Source organism: Pygoscelis adeliae, unplaced genomic scaffold (genome assembly GCF_000699105.1).
Source record: "Pygoscelis adeliae isolate BGI_AS28 unplaced genomic scaffold, ASM69910v1 Scaffold30, whole genome shotgun sequence".
Classification (NCBI taxonomy): Eukaryota; Metazoa; Chordata; class Aves; order Sphenisciformes; family Spheniscidae; genus Pygoscelis; species Pygoscelis adeliae.
The window spans coordinates 102855-122808 of record NW_008823915.1 but is presented as its reverse complement, the minus strand read 5'-3'; the positions used below and the strand labels follow the sequence as shown (position 1 = coordinate 122808).

Below are 19954 nucleotides of genomic sequence, written 5' to 3'. Positions count from 1 at the left end.
AGAGAATCTCACTGAGAATATTCGATATTTCTGTGAAAAAATACTGAGTATCAGCTAGCACAGATATCTGATTAATTCAGTCAAATACCAGAGATACAGTGTTACATATATAGTAATGCCTTTATGCACCGTCACAGTATGCTGCCTGATAGTGTCGCTGAGCCTTTTTGAACTTGTATTAATGAGAACAAAAACTGAAACTGTGTTTTTGGGGTGGTTTTTTTTGGTTTTGTTGTTGCCTTTTTTTTTTTTTTTTTTTTTTGGCAGAAAGCTAAAGTTATTAGTCAAAGGAAATTAATTTTAGGAAATGCACACTTTGTTGCAAAGGATACTGCAGCAAGACAGGCTTGATTTCTTGTTCCAAAGGCTCTCCTGTGGATGCTGTAGTGTCTCAGCAGGGAAGCCTTCCATCTGAAAAGAAAAGCTCATAAAATGCATTTCTGAGATGTTAACAGGTAAAGATGCCTTTGTTCAGACTGTTGTAAAATACTACCTGTATTTGGGCTGATGTTGCAAACAAAGAGACTTTCCACTAGATGGCCCTCCACATCAAACATTGAATATGTTTCCATGTAAACACAGAAACAATTTCTTGGCTTTGAATTTCACTTTAAACTTTGTCAACAAACTTTCTGTCCCATGATTCATGTAGGCCAAACTCAAGCCTTCTCCAGTCCTGAAACTGCGCAGCCCTATTCCTGCAACCCAATACCTACATTAAAATACCTTGTCTTTTTTTACTGTAAAACTGTACTTAGAATATGTGTGATTAAAATCCTGCCTTCTTGTATATGGGAGCTATATGAGTGGCTGTTAAATGTTCTTTTTATCTACGTATAACAAATAGAGATCTGGGACTTAAGGTGGCGAGGTTGTCATGCATGTTCATGAACAAAAGAGAAAGCACTGATATTACAGCCTTGCCATTTGTCTTGCTGCAAGACAAGGTTCTGCTTAACATTTTTACATCTGGCAGGGTTTCCTAAGGGGAAAAAACCACAGAGCTAAACTTTCAGAGGATGTAAACTGACATCATTCTATTAAAATTTAAAGATTTGCATTAATCAACCTCAAATTTGGCTTTGGTCAAGGAATATTAAGAGAGATCCCCTCTGATTATTCTGCCTATGACAAGCCAACAGGAGGCCGTTTTTGGAGGTCTCTTCCTTGGAGCGTGGCAGAGAATACTTCCTTTTATTTGTTTCTCCAGGTCACTGCTGTTTGTCCAAATAACACCTTCCTGTGCTTCTTATGTTTTGCTGATGCTGCCTAGTGTTAAATTGCAGGATGCTTGACACAAGTGTCATCTTCCTGCCATGAGCTCCATGTAGGTAAACTCCTTTCACACACAGCTCTTCCCAGTGCTAGTTATTCCCAGAGGATGACTCACACACCATTAGTGGTACACAACCACTCCAGAGCTTTATAAATGGGCCTGATGGTGGATGTGTAGCAGAGACTGTGTCTAATTCTGCTGATGCGTAGGTGCTTACAAAGGGAGTTTCACAAAGTAGCTGACCAGGGGTTAATGTGAAACAGGTCATTGGTGCTAACTTGATGCTTTGTGCACAAATGGCAAATCACAGCACCTGCAGGAACCACATAACAATTTAAGAGATGGAAACAGGCCTGAGGAAGAGAGTGAGACCGAAGGTAAGGTGTTGCTGAGTCTGGGTGTATTTTAGGTTGGTGTAAGGAAGGGGTTGGGGACTAGGTTTATGGGTTGGACGCTGCAATAAAAGGATGGGATAGAAGAATTTTTTGTCCTGCCTCAGTGCAGCGCATATAGCCCATTGCAGAGCTGGGTGCTATTGCTGTTCTCCGAGTCGCTGCTGCTAATAATGGTACCCCAGCTAAGCAGGTTTGGAAATGTCTGTACTGAAACAAAAGCAAAGTCTTCCTTCTCATTTTGTGAGAAGGAAGTGACCCATGGACTTTGGGTCTCAAACTGTTGCAAAATATGAAATAGGCTCAGGACAATTTGAAGTAATGAGTTGCTTGGCAGGAAAAGAGCAAACAATGGTGCAGGGTACTAACAACTGATGCTGGTAATAAGTAAATTAAAACTGTCACTAATAAGGTATGTGTAGGGGCCTTTCACCAAGCAATGCACAGAGGGATTAAAAAGTTGAAATTAAGTGATCTTGACCATTAAAAACAAAATAAGAAAACATATTAAAGAGTGCTTTTGTGAGTAGGCAAGAACTGGTACATTCACTGGGAAGGAAATGCAGCAGGTTAACAAGAATGTGAATGAATATTGCTGTGGGCCCTGGTGAGGGCTCTTTGTTTCACTGTGCTGCCTTCAAGGGGCTGGAATCAGTTTTCCTTGCTGAGAAGGGTGGTGTTGCTAAATGGTATTATGATAACATAATGAGAAATCAGAGCAGCTAAGTCTTGACAAGGCATCCAGCTCGAGTTAATTAAAATAGAGAAGTCATACCATGGTGCCAAGGGAAATAGTAAAAGCACAGATGGGGAGATTTGATTGCTTACTGAGGATTAGTGTGGTTAGTGCAGAGGTCTTAAAAGGACAAAGGGACAATCTGGACAACCTCAAGGCTGGAACCAGAAGCTGAGAAGAGACATGGGCATGTGGATTGCAGATAAGACAATTTTAAGATTCACTACCGGTGTGAATTTGTGAAGGAAAAGGCAAGCTTTTTAGGATTAACCCAACTTTTTAGTAATTATGGGAGTAAAGTCTGGGAGAAAGGGTGCCTGTACACAGTCATGGCTCATCATAATAAATGTAATTATGCTCATACTGTAGCAGAGCCAAGCCCGGGCCAGATCTGTTTAACAAAAGGTTATCCTGAGCCAAACTGTTCCCAGTCCAAGCCAGGCTGGCCGATCCTTTTCAATGTTACAAGGCAGATGTGGTTCAAAGTGCGCCTCAGCATGCCAAGTGTGTCTTGGAGGTGCCAGTCACAACTCTGCTGGGGTCCAGTAGGAAGAACCTGTCTGCTCTGGCCTGGAGGGGGAAAAAATGCATGTAGCACAGGATGAAGTGTTAGTGGCTTTTCTGTGCAGCTCACACCAGCCATAATCCCCTAATGTCCACTTCCCACAAAAGACCATAGTGCAGAAATACAAGTAGATCAGATGAAGGTATCTTCAACGCTCTGTTTGGCCTAAGACCCCAGAGCACACTGAATTAAATGGCATAATCTCTCCTCTGCACATCCTTTCGTATCGGGCTTAATTTCTGCATGGATTCAGAGGGATCATACATAGGCTTATTGCATTTGTTGCTGTCTTCACTGGGGCTGCATGGGGACACAGGAGGCCTGGGCGATCAGCTCCTAGGACAGGACTGTACAGAAGAGACCTTCCCTCCATGCTTCCCCCGTCCCCCCCCCCAAAAAAAAAACCCCAAACAAACACAACTAACCCAACCAAGTAAAAGCTCAGGGCAGGCATGATATTTCCCTGAGAAGAGGAAAGGGATTGTCTGGAGACAGAAGAAGGAAATTCCAGGGCAGATGAAAACAGAAAAATTTCCAGATTAGGGGGGGTCCTTAGAAAAATAAGGTGCATGAGTGTAGGAAGATGTTTCTTCCTACTCTTCAGCAGACTAGATGCTGCCTGACTTCTGATCGGCTCTCTGTCACCTACCAGAGAACACAGGCTACTTGTTCCTAGGTTACTACATTAACTGAAAACAAAAATACTGAATTACTTAGTAGTTCAGAGCTGGTTTTGTTGGGCCTCTTGGTGGAAATCAGTCCTGATTATGCATAAATTACCAGAGAAAGCTTGTAATTTATAGCATGCTAAAACCAGACAGGACAATATGAAGGGTGGGTAGGAGGAGCTGAACCTCCTCCAGTTCATTTACAAAAACAAATACATTTTTATAATTCTGTATCCCTGCAGACACCCTGTGAGGCTCCAAGGACCCTATCTTGAGTCAGACAAAGAGGGTGTTAACCCACTGCAAGCTGCTCTCTGGCAGGTTTAAAGACTTTGCTTGGTAGGGGAAAAGTCCCTAAGCTGGTGTTTATTGATGGCTAAACATGGGACAGACCTCTCCCTAGTTTAGGAATAGGAAGGGTACGCCTGGGAATCTTGCCAGTAAACAGATTGGGGTGTAGCCTTAAGGGCCCTTACCTTCCTCTGGTCTGTCCTCACATGCTGTTTCTCTCACTTCAGGGCTGAGGTCACTGCTTCTGTGATGCTTTTAGCAAAGTGTCAAGGTGAGACACTTGCTGTGAAACCAAATGTAGACCACGTGGCAGGCAGCTCCTATGTCAGCCCAAGCAGACAGCAGGAGTTCAAGAACATTTGGTTTATGTGAAAAGCCTGTAGTACTGGTGGTGCAGATTTGAGGCTATGGAAGCAGAGGGGCATCTCCTTACATTGACTCCTCAGCTTCTCAGGCTGCCAACAGCAGAAACAGCCTTAGATGTACGTTTGCTTTGACTAAAAGTGGGTCTCAGTGATGCATATCAGAAACGGCCTCACAGAGGGTGTTAACAGGAGCTGAAGTGGTTCACAAATAGTATAGGAGTATTTCAGGACAGATAGCTGGGGACAAAAAGTGGCATTGTGCGTCTCGTTTTCACCATCACTTCAATTTGTAATAGCAGGCAGGAGAGAGAAATGAGGAGAGAAACAGTCTCAGCTCAGAAATTGATGAGGAAGAAATTGGCACGATACTTGGCAGGAAATGAAGAGACACAAGTGGCAGGGGTTGAGGTGGTGTCCTGGGGGACGGCACGCATAATTCCTCAGCTGCTGTGCTAGAGCTGTAGCTGGCACTGATGTAACAGCGCTGGTTTGAATACGGCTCGGGAAATATCCAAAAGCAAGAGAATATTGTGGGCTTCCCAGGGAAGCCGAGTGTTTGAAAGGGAAAGGAGTCATGGGGCAGCTAGTATTGAGGTGACCACCACAACATCCGACGGAGGTAGCACTTCCAGGAACAGGAGCTGTACAGGGGTGTGTGCCCCTGGACTGCCTCAGAGCATCGTTGGGGGACTTCAGTGGGGGGAACAGTGCAGTTCTGATCTGGTTCAACTCACAGCTCGTTAAAATGGCTCATTAAAATGGGTTGCTAATTCATTTAAGTTTTCTTCCTGTATATGTTGCCCTGCAGCTTTTGTGTTCTATAGCAGTTTTGTGCATCTTTATATTCCTCTTAGTTGCTATCCGTTGTGCTGGGCTGGCACTGAAATATTTTCCTTGGAGCAAGAAACGGCTGCTTCATGGGAGGAAAAAGCAGCTCAATTAAAAGGACCTAGGAATTCCTGGAAAAACGCTGAGAATGGGTTAGAAAAATTGTTTGTTTTCTAGTTGCTCCCAGTAGCTGTAAATATCATTAAGTCTTACAGGATGGGCATTTGCCTGTGGATAGCTGAGCTATATCTGAGCTACCTGGAAGCAGTTTGGAGCTGGCTACCATGCTAGTAGGTAGCAATGCTTACGAAAGCGTAGAGGGACTGAAAAGGGAGTGGGATATGTTGGCCCTGAACCAACACTCAGGAGATGAAATTCTAATTTCTGGCTCTGCCACTGCTTTTCAGTATGATTTGTGTTAAATTGCTGAAAATGCATCTGGCCTCAGTTCTTCATCACGTACCATTGTACCTTTGTTCACATAGCCTTTGTTGGCTCTAGCTGCTGCTGAGGACAATAACAAAGGAAAAGAGAGGACATATCTCCTCTGGTGCTCCTCATGCACATCCTTTAATGAGCTGGAATTTGGACTGGAGAAGAAAAAAAAACCTAATAATTAAACTAGAAATAAAATTGACTGTGTTTAGCGAAGATCTCAGCTTGTTGGCTGCCTTCAGCAATGTTCTCTCCGTGCCTCACTCTCTCCCTGTTGTGAGCTGTAACTCTGCCAGTTTGGTGAGAAGTTCTGGGCATGTCAGGGGGTGATGTGTCCTCTGCCTTGTGCCTGTGGAGGTCACCAGAAGAGTGAGACTGATGTAGGCTTACAAAACCCTAACACTGGTAGTCTTGCCTAAAAAAAAAAAAAAAAGCTCTTTTCTTTGCAAGTTCAGAACATTTGTGTTCCTCCTCCCTCCCTAACATTGCTTTCCTGCCATGAAGTCTGAATCTCTCCTGTGAGAGGACAGTGTATTGCTATGGAAATGAGTGGGAGCAGTACAAAGCCGCTGTTACTAGGACAAGGCAGAGCGAGGCCTCATGTGGAGAAAATCTGCGCTGGATAAGTAACAAAGGAGCTGCTGGGAAGGGACAACAGAGCTTGTGAATGGCACTGTGTATGCGACCCATGGCATATCCCCCCCTTGGCTAATAAGAGATTGTGACTCTTATTCAGCACATGCTGGCAGTTAATCTCTCTGCCATATGGCGGGCTGTGCCTGGCACCTGCTTCATCAGTGTGAGATAAGGTCAGCATCTCCCTGTGGGCAGAGGTATTTCAGAGAATCAATGTTGCTTCAGCGTCTTTGCTATCTGGGAATGACTGCCATTCCTAGGTACAGTGCTGGGAGCTGGGAAGGAGCATCTCAACTTTGGCAGTGAGGCTCCTTCCTCCTAGTCCATGCCGTGTACAGATTGTATCCATTCATTCACAATCTGTCATCAAAAGACATGAATAGGAAGATGTCACATGTAAAAAGAAAATAACATGTATTTTCTTTCACACTGCTTTTTCCCTCCCTTTTCTGTTTCTATTCCACTTCTAGCATGTTTCCTTCTGTCTTGATTCGTGTATTGTCTTTGCCCCCCAGCTTGTACAGTGCAGGCAAACGCTTCCCAGCTGTCAGGGAGGAACTGTGACAGCGTACAGCTGTGGCTGGGGTCCTCCTGTCTGCTGCATCACCATTAAAGCCCCTGCCTGTCTGCCTGTATATGCCAACCTGTCTTTTCCACCCTTTTTTCCTTCCATCTCTCTTCTGGTATTTCATTTCATCTTGCACTTTACACTCTCCAGCCATCTGTCTCCCTTCTCATCAAATCATCCATCAAGGAAATACCATGCTAAACCTCTCCTGTACTGCCTGGCTTTTTACATGAGACAAAACATGTTAAGACAGGGACACAGCCAGACAACTTCTGCTTTTGCCTGCCTGCAGCAGTCCTTCCTAGGCAATGTTGGAGATCATTGCTGGTGAGACAGGACAGAGACAAAATTTTTGGTGCCAGCCACAACCAGAAAGACAGACAGCCTGAGATGGAAGGATGCTTTTAGGAGGTTGGTGGATGTACGTAGTTCCGCCGTTTGAGAAGCTTTCTCTCAGGAGAAGGAGCTTTCTCCCTGACTTAAAGGAGGAGCCATAGATTCAGACATGTATTTCTAGTTCTGCTCATGACCCTGTGTGATATTGAATGTGTGTAATCTCTTCTGATAGTTGCTAAATACTCAGATAAGAGTGAGATAGTATTGTTCTTTACCTAAGGCCTTAGACTTCTGCAGGTAACTCCTGTTAGTGCCTATGTTGTATAGTGTTTGAAATTCTTTTAGAAAGGTTCCTTACAAATTAAACTGCTTTAGGAAAGAAGGCTGATATTTTAAAACTAGGCCTTATTTAGTAGGCTGTTCCTCCTGTTTCACAAATGCATTGTTATGAAAAGTAGGTAGGCAGGAGAGATCATTAAATCTAAGAAAGAGTCTGGGATGGCTTCTCTTGGTGTCCCATGAATCTGTCCATAAATGACCATGTAAACTAGCAATTGTTTGCTATAAATCCCTGGTCATATCTGCAGCTTGTCACATGAAAACATGTTAGTGGTTGAATCAAGTAGGTCCTTTCAGCACAAAAGAGGCACTGTGGCAGAGGAGGAAAACCTGTCTTGTTTTGCCTTGCCAGGCTCAGGAAATGAAAATGAGTGAGTTCTGCTAGCTGCAGCTCATAGCAGTCAGGGCCAAGAAGTGACCTGCAGGAAAGTAGGTGGTGTGTGGGACTTACAGGCACTTTTTTCTCCCGGGTTGTGTTACTTCTCTAACCTTTTGTTGAAATATTTGTCAAATATGCCAAAATTCTGTTCTTCTGACATCCAGCTTAATTCTCAATATTGCACCTGCAAGGCAGATTTCATACAAAATTTACCTTGGCTTTGTGATCACTATAGCCTGATGGTATTTGGAATTAGAAAAAGTGATTCAGGGATTTAATGCTGAGTCCTCCCAGCCTCTCTCTCAATGTCCTCTCTTGTTTGGGAACCTCATCAAAGCATCTTCAAACCAGCACTTTCCAATTCCTGTTTTCTTTTGTTTAAGGTTTCATTTGACCTTTAAAATCATTGTAATCCGAGCTTAGTTTTCACACCTGTTTCTTCCTTAACTTCAGTAATTGCTATGCCTGATTTGTGAACTTTGTACAGTTACAAGAGCAATGTCTCTTATCTATAGCAAATAACAAGCAAGGTGCTGAACAGTAGTTCTGGAGCCAAGTGGAGACAGATAGGCTGAGGCATGGAGACTAGGAAAGTCAAGCTGTACGTCTCCCCTGCGGGTCATAGAATCATAGAATCATAGAATCGTTAATGTTGGAAGAGACCTCTAAGATCATCGAGTCCAACCGTCAACCCAACACCACCATGCCCACTAAACCATGTCCCTAAGCGCCTCATCTACAGGTCCTGACCCTGAAGAGGCTTGCAGAAAAGTTTAGAGGGAATCTTAAAGGTTTAGAAAAAAGTTGTCTTTTAATTGACTTTCTATTTAAAGGAGAAGAAAAAGGGACAGCTCAACCAGAAAAACAGTACAGTTAAACTGTTCTGTTCTGACTACTTGTTTTTTCACTGACAGCAGCTCATTACCCCAAAGTGAGAATATGGATATAGGCAGGAAATAATTATGGCTGGTTCTCTGCCCTGCTGGGAGGAGCTGGCCTGCTCATGGGCACTTGGCTATTCACGGCTGGGAGAGCTTCAACAGCAAGTGAGATGCCTTCTGGACCTAGATAAGCCCAGAAGAGGGGCATTCTTGGAAGGAAGTTGAAGAAACTGCAATAGCACATGAAGGCTCCTGAGCTCAAGGCTCTGTTACTAAACGTGGCTGGAAATAGCCCCATGAAACAACATTCCAGTGAAAATGTTGATTTGTTGGACCCAACTGTCTCACCCAAAACACTTCTGTTCAAGGAGCTGTGGTGGACTCGAGATGGCCTTTCTACACTGCTCTCCCTGGGCTCCTGGCCAGGCAGATCCGTCTCTGGGGCAGGCCCAAAGCACGGTATCATTTTCTAGGCTAGGACCTGGTGAGTGATGTTGGAACAGCCAGCCACGTCAAAGACTCCATGCTTATACTGAGACAGTGACGTGATGGCACCCAGGGATGCAATTCAGTCACATACTTCCTCTGGGTATCCCCTCCTAACACAATCTCTTGGGATGAAGGGCTGCGGAAATCTTGGCGTTATTCTGGTTGGCTTCCCTTTCTTGTATGGTGCTTCCCTGTCATGGCAGCAGTGTGCTTGTTGACTTGTTGAATTGGTTAGACTAAACTCTTTGTGAAATAGGAAGCTTCCCTATGTGTGTACACAGTTAAGTCCATACCAACTACTGTAAGACGGTAATATTTCTGACCTTTTCTGCTCAACTTGACAATAGCTGTTTATAGTCAATAACAGAATATAATGCAGTACAGTTTTTGCTGGATTTACAGTGTTCAGTATGGCTGAATGCATGCTTTCTTAGATCTCCCAAACTCAACAGATAAGATAACTAAGCTTTCAGTGGGATGTTGATTGAAGCAGAAATGAGTAAAGTAATTAACAGTGTGTGATTCAGTTTGAAAATCAATACAGACTGTATTGAGCCACAATAAAAGCCAGAAGAGGGGCTGCTAATACTGTAGGTCTGAATCAGCAAGATATGTAAAAAGTGCATCCACCTAACATAAATTTACCAGAGAGCATTTGAAAAAATCAATATCTAGAGCATTAAGGCCAGGTTTACAGGAAATTGGCAGGAGAATCATTCAGGTTGGCACCACAAAATATTGAACATTGAGGCGCAATGGCAAGGAGCTGTCTAAGTTCAGTATCCTCAGGAGGGTCTTCAGAGCTGCCAGCCCCTTGCAAATGGTCCAGATGTGGAAATACCTCCTAAGCTCAAGAAAATGAAAGGAGACAACAACCAGATATTCTCCAGAGCCACGTATTCTGGATGTATACTAGTGTGCCAAGACACCAACCTTTTAAATTTTTAAATCTAGCAGAACTATACTGAACAGTTATAAGCTCCTGTGGAAAACTGAGGGGAGTGGCTTTGGCTGGACTTGCCCAGGTCTGATGGGGTTGAATCTGTCTTCCAGTTATTTGCCGTTTTCCATTTTTGTAAAACTAAAGCCTGCCTGCGTTCCTAAGACTTTTACAGTAGCACAGTTAAAGCTGAACAAGCTCATGCCATAGGGCTTACTCTGCCATCTGTAGGCTGTAGCAGATGAATAGTTGAGCACAGGATAAGCAAGGCTGTGAACTTGTGATGTCTCATGGGCTCTGTGGTACTCTTTGCATGCGGGCTAAATGAGAGAGTCGTGAGCTACTGTGCATTTGTCATGAGAATCTCATCTGAGAGTGAACCTGCAGTCAGCTACTGCAGAATAATTAGCAAGTTCATACCTTTGCTTACCTTTCACATTATTTACCTTACAGTATTCACATTTACACTTTCATGGCCGTAGACGTGGATTTTTAAAAGGTGGTTCAGCTGAAGGTTGCTAGAGTTACCACTTTTGCTTTGTACTTTCAGTAATGAGGATGTCAGTGTTTGTTACCCTCCCAGATGTGGCTGGGACTTCTAGCTCATGATAACTAGCTCTTTTATCCAAGAGGAAGGAATAGCTCTGCTGTAAGGATGATAGTTTCAGGCATCAGGAAAAAATAATTAGACTGAAAAAAATAAGAACTATTTGTTAATTGAACAACTGTATATAAACAACAAGCCCTTGAGAGAGATATTTGCAGAACTACAGTGCTGTGTAACATCACTCTGTGAAATACTCGGCTGCATTAGACACTCCTATAAATGCCAGCAGATCATTGTATATTGTATTTGCATTTATTTTTCTATCAGCCAAAAGCGTGCAGCTGAGATGACAAGGAACTCTTTTGTTTGTTCACATTTAATCCTAACCAGCTGGTGGAAAATACAGTTGTGATTTTATATGGAAATGAGAGAATCTCCCCATTAATAGAACATCCTTGGAATGCCATGAGCTGAGAGACAGCAAACACTTCCACCATTAACAGAGGTCTGAAATTATAGTTGGAGGTGATTCGCACAAACTTGAGTTTTCATTGCTTCCCTTCCATTTTGCAATAATAGTATAATTCAATAGTTTGGGTGTTTGAGTGCCACTGGCTGCTTAAGTTATTAACTGTGTTGTGACTCATTGATAGATGCAGAGCATGATCCTGAAGCCAAATATATAATTGCATCAGTATTGTTCACACGCTTTTCAGTGGATGCAGGATTGAGTGACCAAAAATAATCACCTTCTGTTTTGCCTACCCAAGCACCATAGCAACTGAAATGCTGTGCTTAAAATTATCATTGATTTTTCCTCCTATCCCTTTGTTCCATATGGCGCAGCCTGTCAAACTGTCTTAACATACAGCTCCATGGAAGCCAACTATCAGTGTGTAAGGAAATGAAATGTGCACAAGATTTGATGGCTGATGCTGAGTTTCATAAGCTGTCTGCTTTGTTACTTGGCATGCCCTGAGACAGCATGTCCATGGCGCAGCACGACTTTCTGCAAGGTGAGACTATGCACTGTCTCCCATGGATGGAAGCACTGCATTGCTATATGCTGGTAGTGTGGGGGAAATAATGAATACAATATTGCCATGTTACGTGAGGAGCCGCGTTCCCTCTGTTCTTGTAGCATCAGTAGTAGAATCCATTTTACTTGAGAGGAGAAGGAAGATCATTCTCGAAACAATAGTTAAAGATTTGACCATGCTGGTGAACGTGGGAGGTCCTGGTAGACTTGTCAGGACTGCCAAAAAGGTTGTCTGAACTTAGACATTTTTATTTTTAGGCACGTAAACGAATAATATAACTTCAAAACAGCTGAGCAGCCAGCAGTAGTCATTTCATTGACTACTTATTTTGACTATTGTATTAGACCTTTGGCTCGTGCACACACTATTTTTCAAATACTGGGAGTAATCCTTTGATGTTTACCATTACTTAAAAAGCTCCAGGATACCTCTGCACCACCGATGAGAAGAGCAACAAGAGCTGGGAGTTGACAAAGCTGCATGTTCTGCAGATCTCTTGTCTTTGCTACTTATGCCCTGTGTAAACAGCAAAGTAGCGTGACGTTGTAGCAGTGGTGCGCTGCTTCGTGCTGTGTACACAGGGGTAAGCAACTGCAGGAGGCATAGACCGTGAAATAAAATAGTGCTGCTATGCCTACTTAGCATCACACAAGATGATGAACAATTGCATCAATACAGTCTTTTTGATTCAGACTGAAGCATTATTAGCCAGTGTTCAGCCTATTAAAAAAAAATAGCTTTTCTTCTGATCAGACCACACCTGGAAGAACTTGAAGAGTTCCTTCTCTGCAGTCCAGGTGCTTCACAATTCTCCCATTGCACCCCCAGCTCTGATACTGAGATCTGATAGTAAAAGCAGTGCAGTGCAGCAGCAGTGTGCTGGCCAGCAAGCCAAGAATTGGTCTCCAAATGGACATTGGAAATGCCAAGTCTGCTGTAGGGTATGCTGGTACGTTATAGTGTATGTCACTCATCCCAGACAATTCACAGATTGACTGTGAGTCTGCAATAGATGAGAATTCAGTATTTGTATATCATGCATTAAAAAAGGCAGGGGAAGGCTTATCATCTATAAATAACATGATTTGATTCACTGAAGCAAAAATGTTTGTCATTTATAAATAAGATAGATAATTTCATTCACTAGAGCCATTGTGATACAATTTTACAACAGGATTGAGAGCCATTTTTATTGATCATTTCAAATCGATTGTGTCATTGCATACGAATTGATACAAAACATCACCCAATCACATTTATGACTCTCCTACATCAGTACATGTGGAATGTTGTTCTGTATCATTGCATATTTGTTTAATCAAGCTAATATTTCATCTGCCTTGTTGGAGTGATAATGTGATGAGAACAAAGTCAAATTACTGAAAATGATCAACCCATTCATTTCTGATCAAAGAGCTAGCGGAGGGATTTAGACCTTTTTTTAAAGCACACAAAGATTCATTCTCTTTTCTAAACATTAGATTTTGCAGAAAGGAAAGGAAATTTCCACTTTAGGCAAAAACATCTTTTGGCACCACAGAATTCACAAGTTTCAACTTTCTGTCCTTGAGAAGAGCTGCTAGAATTGGCTACAGAAATCACATTGCTTTCACAGGCTTTTTGCATCCTCTGCTTCATTTGCCTTTCTAAGGACTCAGTGTAGAAGATCTTGCTTTCTCCAAGTCGGACAATCATCCCAAAATCTTAAGGAAATGGACTTCTCTGGCTGTGCTTTAGTAAAGAGAGCAAATGCAACTGCATACCACCACAGAGAGACAGCGTTCAACAGTTCCTTGAATTTGGATGACACTTCTTTGTACTATTTGCTGGAGGAATGGACTCTCAACCTGTCAGACACAAGCATGAAGATGTTTTTAATCCCTCCAGTTGTCTGCCTCGTGTCGGGTATCCTCATCATTCCTACCATCTTGTTTGTGATCTTCTCTAGGTTTAGCATCCGTCAGGAAACAAGGTACATGCTGCTGGGAAATGCTCTGCTTTCTGATCTGGTATACCTTTTGTTCTACACCCTGTCAGCTGCTCTCAATGCAGCACATGTACATCTCCCAAAGGAAGCTTGTGTCCTCCTATTATTTTTGCTGGCGGTGGCTTACTCTGGAGGATTGTTCACAGCTGCTGCAATCATCTTGGACACATACATAGCTATTTTGTTTCCTTTGCGCTACATTGCTATTTTGCCTCCTTCGCGAACTAAAAAAATTATTGTATTACTGTGGATGTGTTCTGCGGCTTTCCCTGGGATTTTCTTCTTGGTGCTATCAAGCACTCACAGCTTTGCGTCCTGTGTCCTGGAAATGTGCTCAGTTCCAGTAATACTAATATTAACTCTGAATGGGACTGATGCTGTGAAACTCTGTTTCTGGCTTTCTACCATGGTTATCTTTCTCTGCCTGTCTCTAATATTTTGTTGTTATGCTATTCTGTATTTTAAAACCAAACAATCGGGTATATGGGAGAGCATCTGCTCCAGAGCCAGTGTAACATTCTTAATGCACAACACTGTGTTATTTTTTTACTTCTTTCCACTCTTGGCCCTTTTTGTAGAATCATTCTTGCGCATTAATTCTGTCATCAGACTGCAGACGGGAATCTGGGTCTCCCTGACAGTCCTCAATGTCCTGATGATTCTGCCTAAAGTTTTGTTCCCTTTTCTGTATGGACTTCGGTACAGAGAGATCTCAGCATCTCTCAAATCTATTGTCAGAAGTAAGCATCTTCACCTGGTGTCACCTCCTCCATCACCATCCTGAGCCAACGCAGAGCACAGCCACAGCAGAGGAGTTGTCCTTACCTTGTTAGCATGCAAGCCTGATGGAAATCGCTCAGCTTCTGAAGAAGTTGTAATCTGAAGAAGAAGTGATCAACCCATGTCAGAGAAGAGATGGGTCGATCACTCTGCCTCCTTGGTGCCAGAAGGCCACAGATCTTTCACCACATCATAGCTGAGAATACAGCGAATGCTACCCTGGACGAAGTTCTAAGCTTTGTTCTGATGTGGGAGGGCAGTATCTTTTGGAGGAGATATTGAATCAAGATCATTTTCACCCGCCTGTGGCAGATGCCTTTCTGGAAAACAGAAAATGAAAAATAGATGGTGCAAAGCAAAGGGGTGTAAAGCAAACGGGGTAACCACAGGTCTCTTGACAGCGTCACCTACAGCAGAGAGATTCCTTAACCAAACGTGCTGTGAACACAACAGCTATTTCTTTCACTCACAGTGTATTCTTGCAAGGTTGGTAGCCAATATCCTGTCCTTTAAAACCTACACTGAGAGATGCCTCTGGAAACTGCTGTACTCAGTGAAATGCTGTGCTTCATCGTGTGCAGTGTGCTAGCATATTAGCTGCCTTATGGATTCTGTCTGATAATCTGCAAAACATGGAATTTTTATAAAATCTCAGTCTGATGGGAAGTCACCTTTGATCAGTGTCTGTTGGGCAGCCCAGCACATGATGCTGTCAGGCAGTAACAGAGATGGGCTGCTCGGTGAGGGAAAACGGGAGCAGCGGGTGGCAGTGCCTCCACGCAGGATGCAGTCCCGCTGTGCCCATGCCGGATGAGCCGAGCGGGTGGCCACGGGGAGCCTGGGTCAGCCCAGAGCCCTGACTCCCTGCTGAGTCTGTCCTGATGTGACCAGGCCAAGGCTGAGCCCAGCAGCTGGGGCAGCAGGGCAGGAGCAGCAAGGTGCAAGGCTGGGCACAAGTGTACTCACAGCATGGCTTAGACATGACCCGAGGTGAGAGACTAAGCGTAAACACTGTTGCTGCGTCCCTGCTGAGGCATTCCCCAGGTCTGTCTCACATAGATCTTCTCCAGCAGCCTGATCCCAGGTTATAGCTGCACCATATCAGAGCTGGTGTTGGGCGCCTGCCACCATACCCCTAGGAAGGTCAGGAGGAGAGGCTGCAGAGCCTCTTGATGTACTCAGGGGCAGGAAAGATGACACCTTGTAAAAGTATTTTAGGTTTTCCAGATCAGCCACCTACCTACAGAAGATGAGTGAAACATATTTCTGATCTTTAAAGAAATCAAAATTTCATTAGACATAAATGTCAGTGTAGAAAATTTAAATTGTAGTGCTGTCCCTTGGACTTGAGGAAAGAGCTTTTGTATTTCTAAAAATAATATTTTTAAAATTTGTTACTTTTATACAAAAATACATTGGACTTAAAAGGCATTAGAAAATGGCCCTCAATTTCACTCTGTGCAATATTTTGCTTCTGTGCAGACTCTCTCCCCCTTCTGTTTGCTTTAAGCAATACATAGAAAGTGCTGAATGTGGCTTTTGGGTATTTCACACTCATCTGAAGAATTCTACTAAGTGTGAGCCAGGAGGAGATCAGTGTCTGGTTGCATGAGGTGGTTTTTGGCAACGAAGCCTGTTTGAGAGGTTCCTGCTTATCTCTTTCTCTCCTCATTCCCAAACTGCTTGTTAACTCTCCTCACATTGTAGTGTCTGCTCTCTCCAATTTGCTGATATGACTGCTTCTGGGGTTGTAGGTTAAAAATATCCCTCCAGAGAGAAGTGGTGTTGTTTTCATTTTAACCGAGATTATCCCAGCGATCTGCTTTATAGCATATTCTGCAAACAGCTGTGTCAGCACAATCGAGGGGGGTAACAAATTCCAGTTCAGAGGTGGGAATGAGCAGGGACATCTTAGAGACTTTGCTTCTAAGGGACACTTCTTGTGTAAAAGCATCTTTAAGGTAAAGTTGTTGCAGGTGAATAAACTGTACTTATTGTGTATTTGCTTTAACCATGGTTCTGTGCTTGCCCTATTTTGACGCAAAGGAACATTGAATTCCTGAGCAATGGCTTTGTTTTCCAGAAAAAAACCCACATTTCTTCTCAATCCTCTTCAATAAAAAAATTGGGACCTAAAAGTTGCTTTTTACTGGCTGCTTTTATTTTTCTCCAAGATGAATGTTCCATAGACACTCGGCACACAAGCTATGTTTGTATAAAGACTTTAGTTTCAGCCTTTAACAGGGCTCTTCCATAACACTAGGAAGGATGGGGAAAATGTCTGTATACTAGATCAGGTGCTTTCTGCTAAATCCCTTTAGCATGTGGTATGATCAAGAATGGAAGGGGTACTGATAGCTCCCCAGGCCGCTTGTATCCTGGGCCAAATCTTTATGCCAATGCCTGTTGGCAAAGATGCTGATAACTTACAGGTTGTTTTGTCCATGCAAGATTCTTTCAAGCTTTATTACCTGAAGTTTACCTATATTGTAAATTTTCATGCTAAGTAGTAAAGATAACTATGTAAATAGTATAAAGTAAGGTAGTTTTATATACAGCCATAGGTGACTTTGAATAGCTGCAGTTTAATAGTATTTGATCTTCCTGCTAACCTTTGTCAATTATGAAGTTAATCTCCAGGACAGAGTCGGATAGGATTATATTGCAAATTCTGTAACTCTTTCTTGCATACACATCCCCTGGATATATTTAGAGATAGCTAGAAGTTTGGTGACATAAAGAAGGACACTGAAAGAAGGAGGAAGTGAATTGGTGATTGTGGCAAGTTTATGTATGTGTGAAATCTGTCTACAGTGATATCATAAGGACCAAGCAAACAAAACACTGCTTTGTGGAAATGATCTTCTAAGAAAGGTGGATGAAATAATCTTATTCATGTCCTTGAAATTGTTCCCTAAAATGGGTGTTTGCCTAAAAGATTTTAGTTGAACTGAAATTAGTTAAGTTGAATGAAATTCTAAAAAGGTCATCTGCATTGCGAGTTGACGATATTTTATTGATCCCCTTTAAGGTGGTTTAATATTGGATAGGTAAGTCTTTCTTAAGTGACTGCTTGTAGACAACTTCTTACCATGGAATAATACTGTGCTGTTTGGTACAAATCAGTATGTTACAGCATGCGTAGAAGAAACACACCATACACCTGAATCATTTGCCTTTGGGGATTTCCCCAATCTATCTGAATAGGACCAAAGGAGTCACCAGGGCAATGTCACAAGCACTAGGTTCCTGTAATTCTTTTCATAAATGTCTTAAGTTTTGTCTTAAAGATTGTTAGGCGCTTTTTTTTTGCCAGAACCTCATGGCTGTAGTGAGTAGCAACCTTGTAAGGATGTCTCCAGATAAGCTCTGGAAATTCAAACTGAGACTATTTACCCAGCTATCGACCTCTTCGAGGTCACATAAGTGAACTTCTTGGATGTCACTGTGCCTGCCCAGCATTTTAATTTAAAGTGTAATGGAGAGCAGTTGACTTTAACATGTGATTTGGCAACTGGGGGCAGTAATCCTTTAATAAATTGCAATAGCGTGAGTCACTAAAAGTATGCTAATTTATAGCCTAAATATATTCCTGGTCAGTTTTTCCCTTCTTTTCTTATGCTAACATTGTCACTTTGCTTACCGCTGTTCTCTTCCCTCTCTCAGTTGGATTTACAGTGCATTTGAGTGCTGTCTGTAACCTGCAGACTGAAGGGAGTCAGACCTCATTCCAGGGGCTGGGTCTGTGCCATGCAGCACTGAAGAAATAATTAAATCTGCAGTTAAAACTGTGCCTCAAATAAGTTTCAGTGTCACGAGATATGGTGAATCTCCAGGCAGGTAAACAAGTACACAGCTTTGGATTTGGGGTTAGTTCATTTGCAACGATTTGAGTAATTATTCAGTAAAACTAATTAACCTCCTGCAGTTTTAGTAATTAATATTAGAATGTCTACTCCTGCTCCACTAGCTGGCTGTGTCATTTTCTAAGGGAAGTTTAATACAGTAATAGGTCAGAAGGAAACTGGCATTTGCCTGGTTGCACTCGAGGCAGCCCCGAGAACCCCAGGGCTGCATCCCGGCGCTGGGGAAGAGCACCGGCTGCCCTTGAGACGGGTCACGCGGCTCCCGCAGGCAGTCGTCTGCGCTTTGCTTCGCTAGTCGCTGTTTTTGTACACCGAGATACGGTATGTCCTTTGGACAGAAACTGTGATTGTGGCCATTCCCTGTGGGAGGTGAGTACATATGACAGATGAGAGAGAACCCGTGATAGGAAAAGGAAATTACAAGTTTCCTTGAAACTTGATTTCTGTTGTCTCCTGTCTCCACCCCCACCTCGCTGCTGGTAACTGAGGGCACAGCACTGCTAATTCTTACCATTTTTTTACAAGCCTCGTGATTTTTGGCATCTTCATAAAACTACTGATCCTGAATGTTTTTGTTTTTCAATATGCTTCTAGTCCTTCAGATTGCAACATGAATCTGAAAGGTACAAAGAGAAGGGAGGCAAATAAAAACAACTCTTCATGAGCTCCTGTTAAAATGTCAGAATTTTTGAGAGACTCTCATGAGTTAGGAGAGGGAAAGGAGCCAAGCTGTGGTTCTGCTGTCTCGTGTTTGTCAGTGAGGGATGATCTGGCTCATGCTTGCCCAAGGTCTACACGTGTGGCTGGGGAACTGCCACAGGAGATACAAGAGGCTGTTGTCTGTCTCTGCTATATAGAGTTAAGAGTTTGTATTTAGAAGTTTATTTGGACAACATTTTTCCAACTCAGTGGATTATTTTTTCTCAAGCAAAAAAATGTAAGTTTTGCTACTGACATCGCAGGGAGAAAATCAGCCATCGGCTCCTGAGAGCTACTGGTTTTTAGGATGATTCCCAGTAAGAAGAACTGGTCAGCTTCAGCAGCTGCTATCATTAGTTTTGGCAACAGATAAAGGTAGAGAAGCGCAGGTCCTCAAGGGGAAAGGGAGACCACCCCCATTCATCCACCTTCTCTGTCCCTGTCGACCAGTCAGTACTGCTAGCCACGTCAAAGCTGGTAACTGTTCTTCACAAAAACCTTTTGAAATTAAATACTCTTTTTAGAGGGCATTTCTTCATGTCCTCTGAAAAGTAGAGCAGGATGGGATAATCTGGGCCGGTGGGGAAATGTGAGAAGTGCTGCACCCTGCAGAACAACAGGAGCATTAAGAAGGAAGAGGACCAATTAAAACAGTTGAAAATGGAAGGACTGTGAAGATTAGAGTAAGAAAATGTGGGGATTGGCCGGAATTCCAGAAGTGGGTTTCAAGGCATGGGGAAATTGCGGAAGAGACAGGATTTCTCTCAGTCTTTCTGAGGGAAGGACAGAGTGGAGACCTGTTGAGGGGCGCGCACCTACCGCACGGGCTGCGTCTGCCCTGCTCAGCCTGCATGGTTGCAGCAGACTCACCAGTACGGCCTGGGGCCCCGCCGTACCGCTGAGCACTCTGG

At 43.1% G+C, this 19954-nt stretch overlaps 2 protein-coding genes across 2 annotated transcripts in view; both read left to right on the top strand.

The window, feature by feature from the left end:
• The first annotated feature begins 1457 nt into the window (after positions 1-1457).
• The window catches only part of KLHL24 (kelch-like family member 24), an 82061-nt gene continuing 63564 nt past the window's right edge, over positions 1458-19954 (top strand). The window contains exon 1 of the mRNA XM_009318846.1: positions 1458-1653. The gene's annotated coding sequence lies outside the window, so the exon portion shown is untranslated. The remainder of the gene's footprint in view (positions 1654-19954) is intronic.
• Positions 13424-14482, top strand: GPR148 (G protein-coupled receptor 148). The gene has a single exon (XM_009319217.1). The coding sequence runs from the start codon at positions 13424-13426 to the stop codon at positions 14480-14482; it is 1059 nt and encodes a 352-aa protein (XP_009317492.1).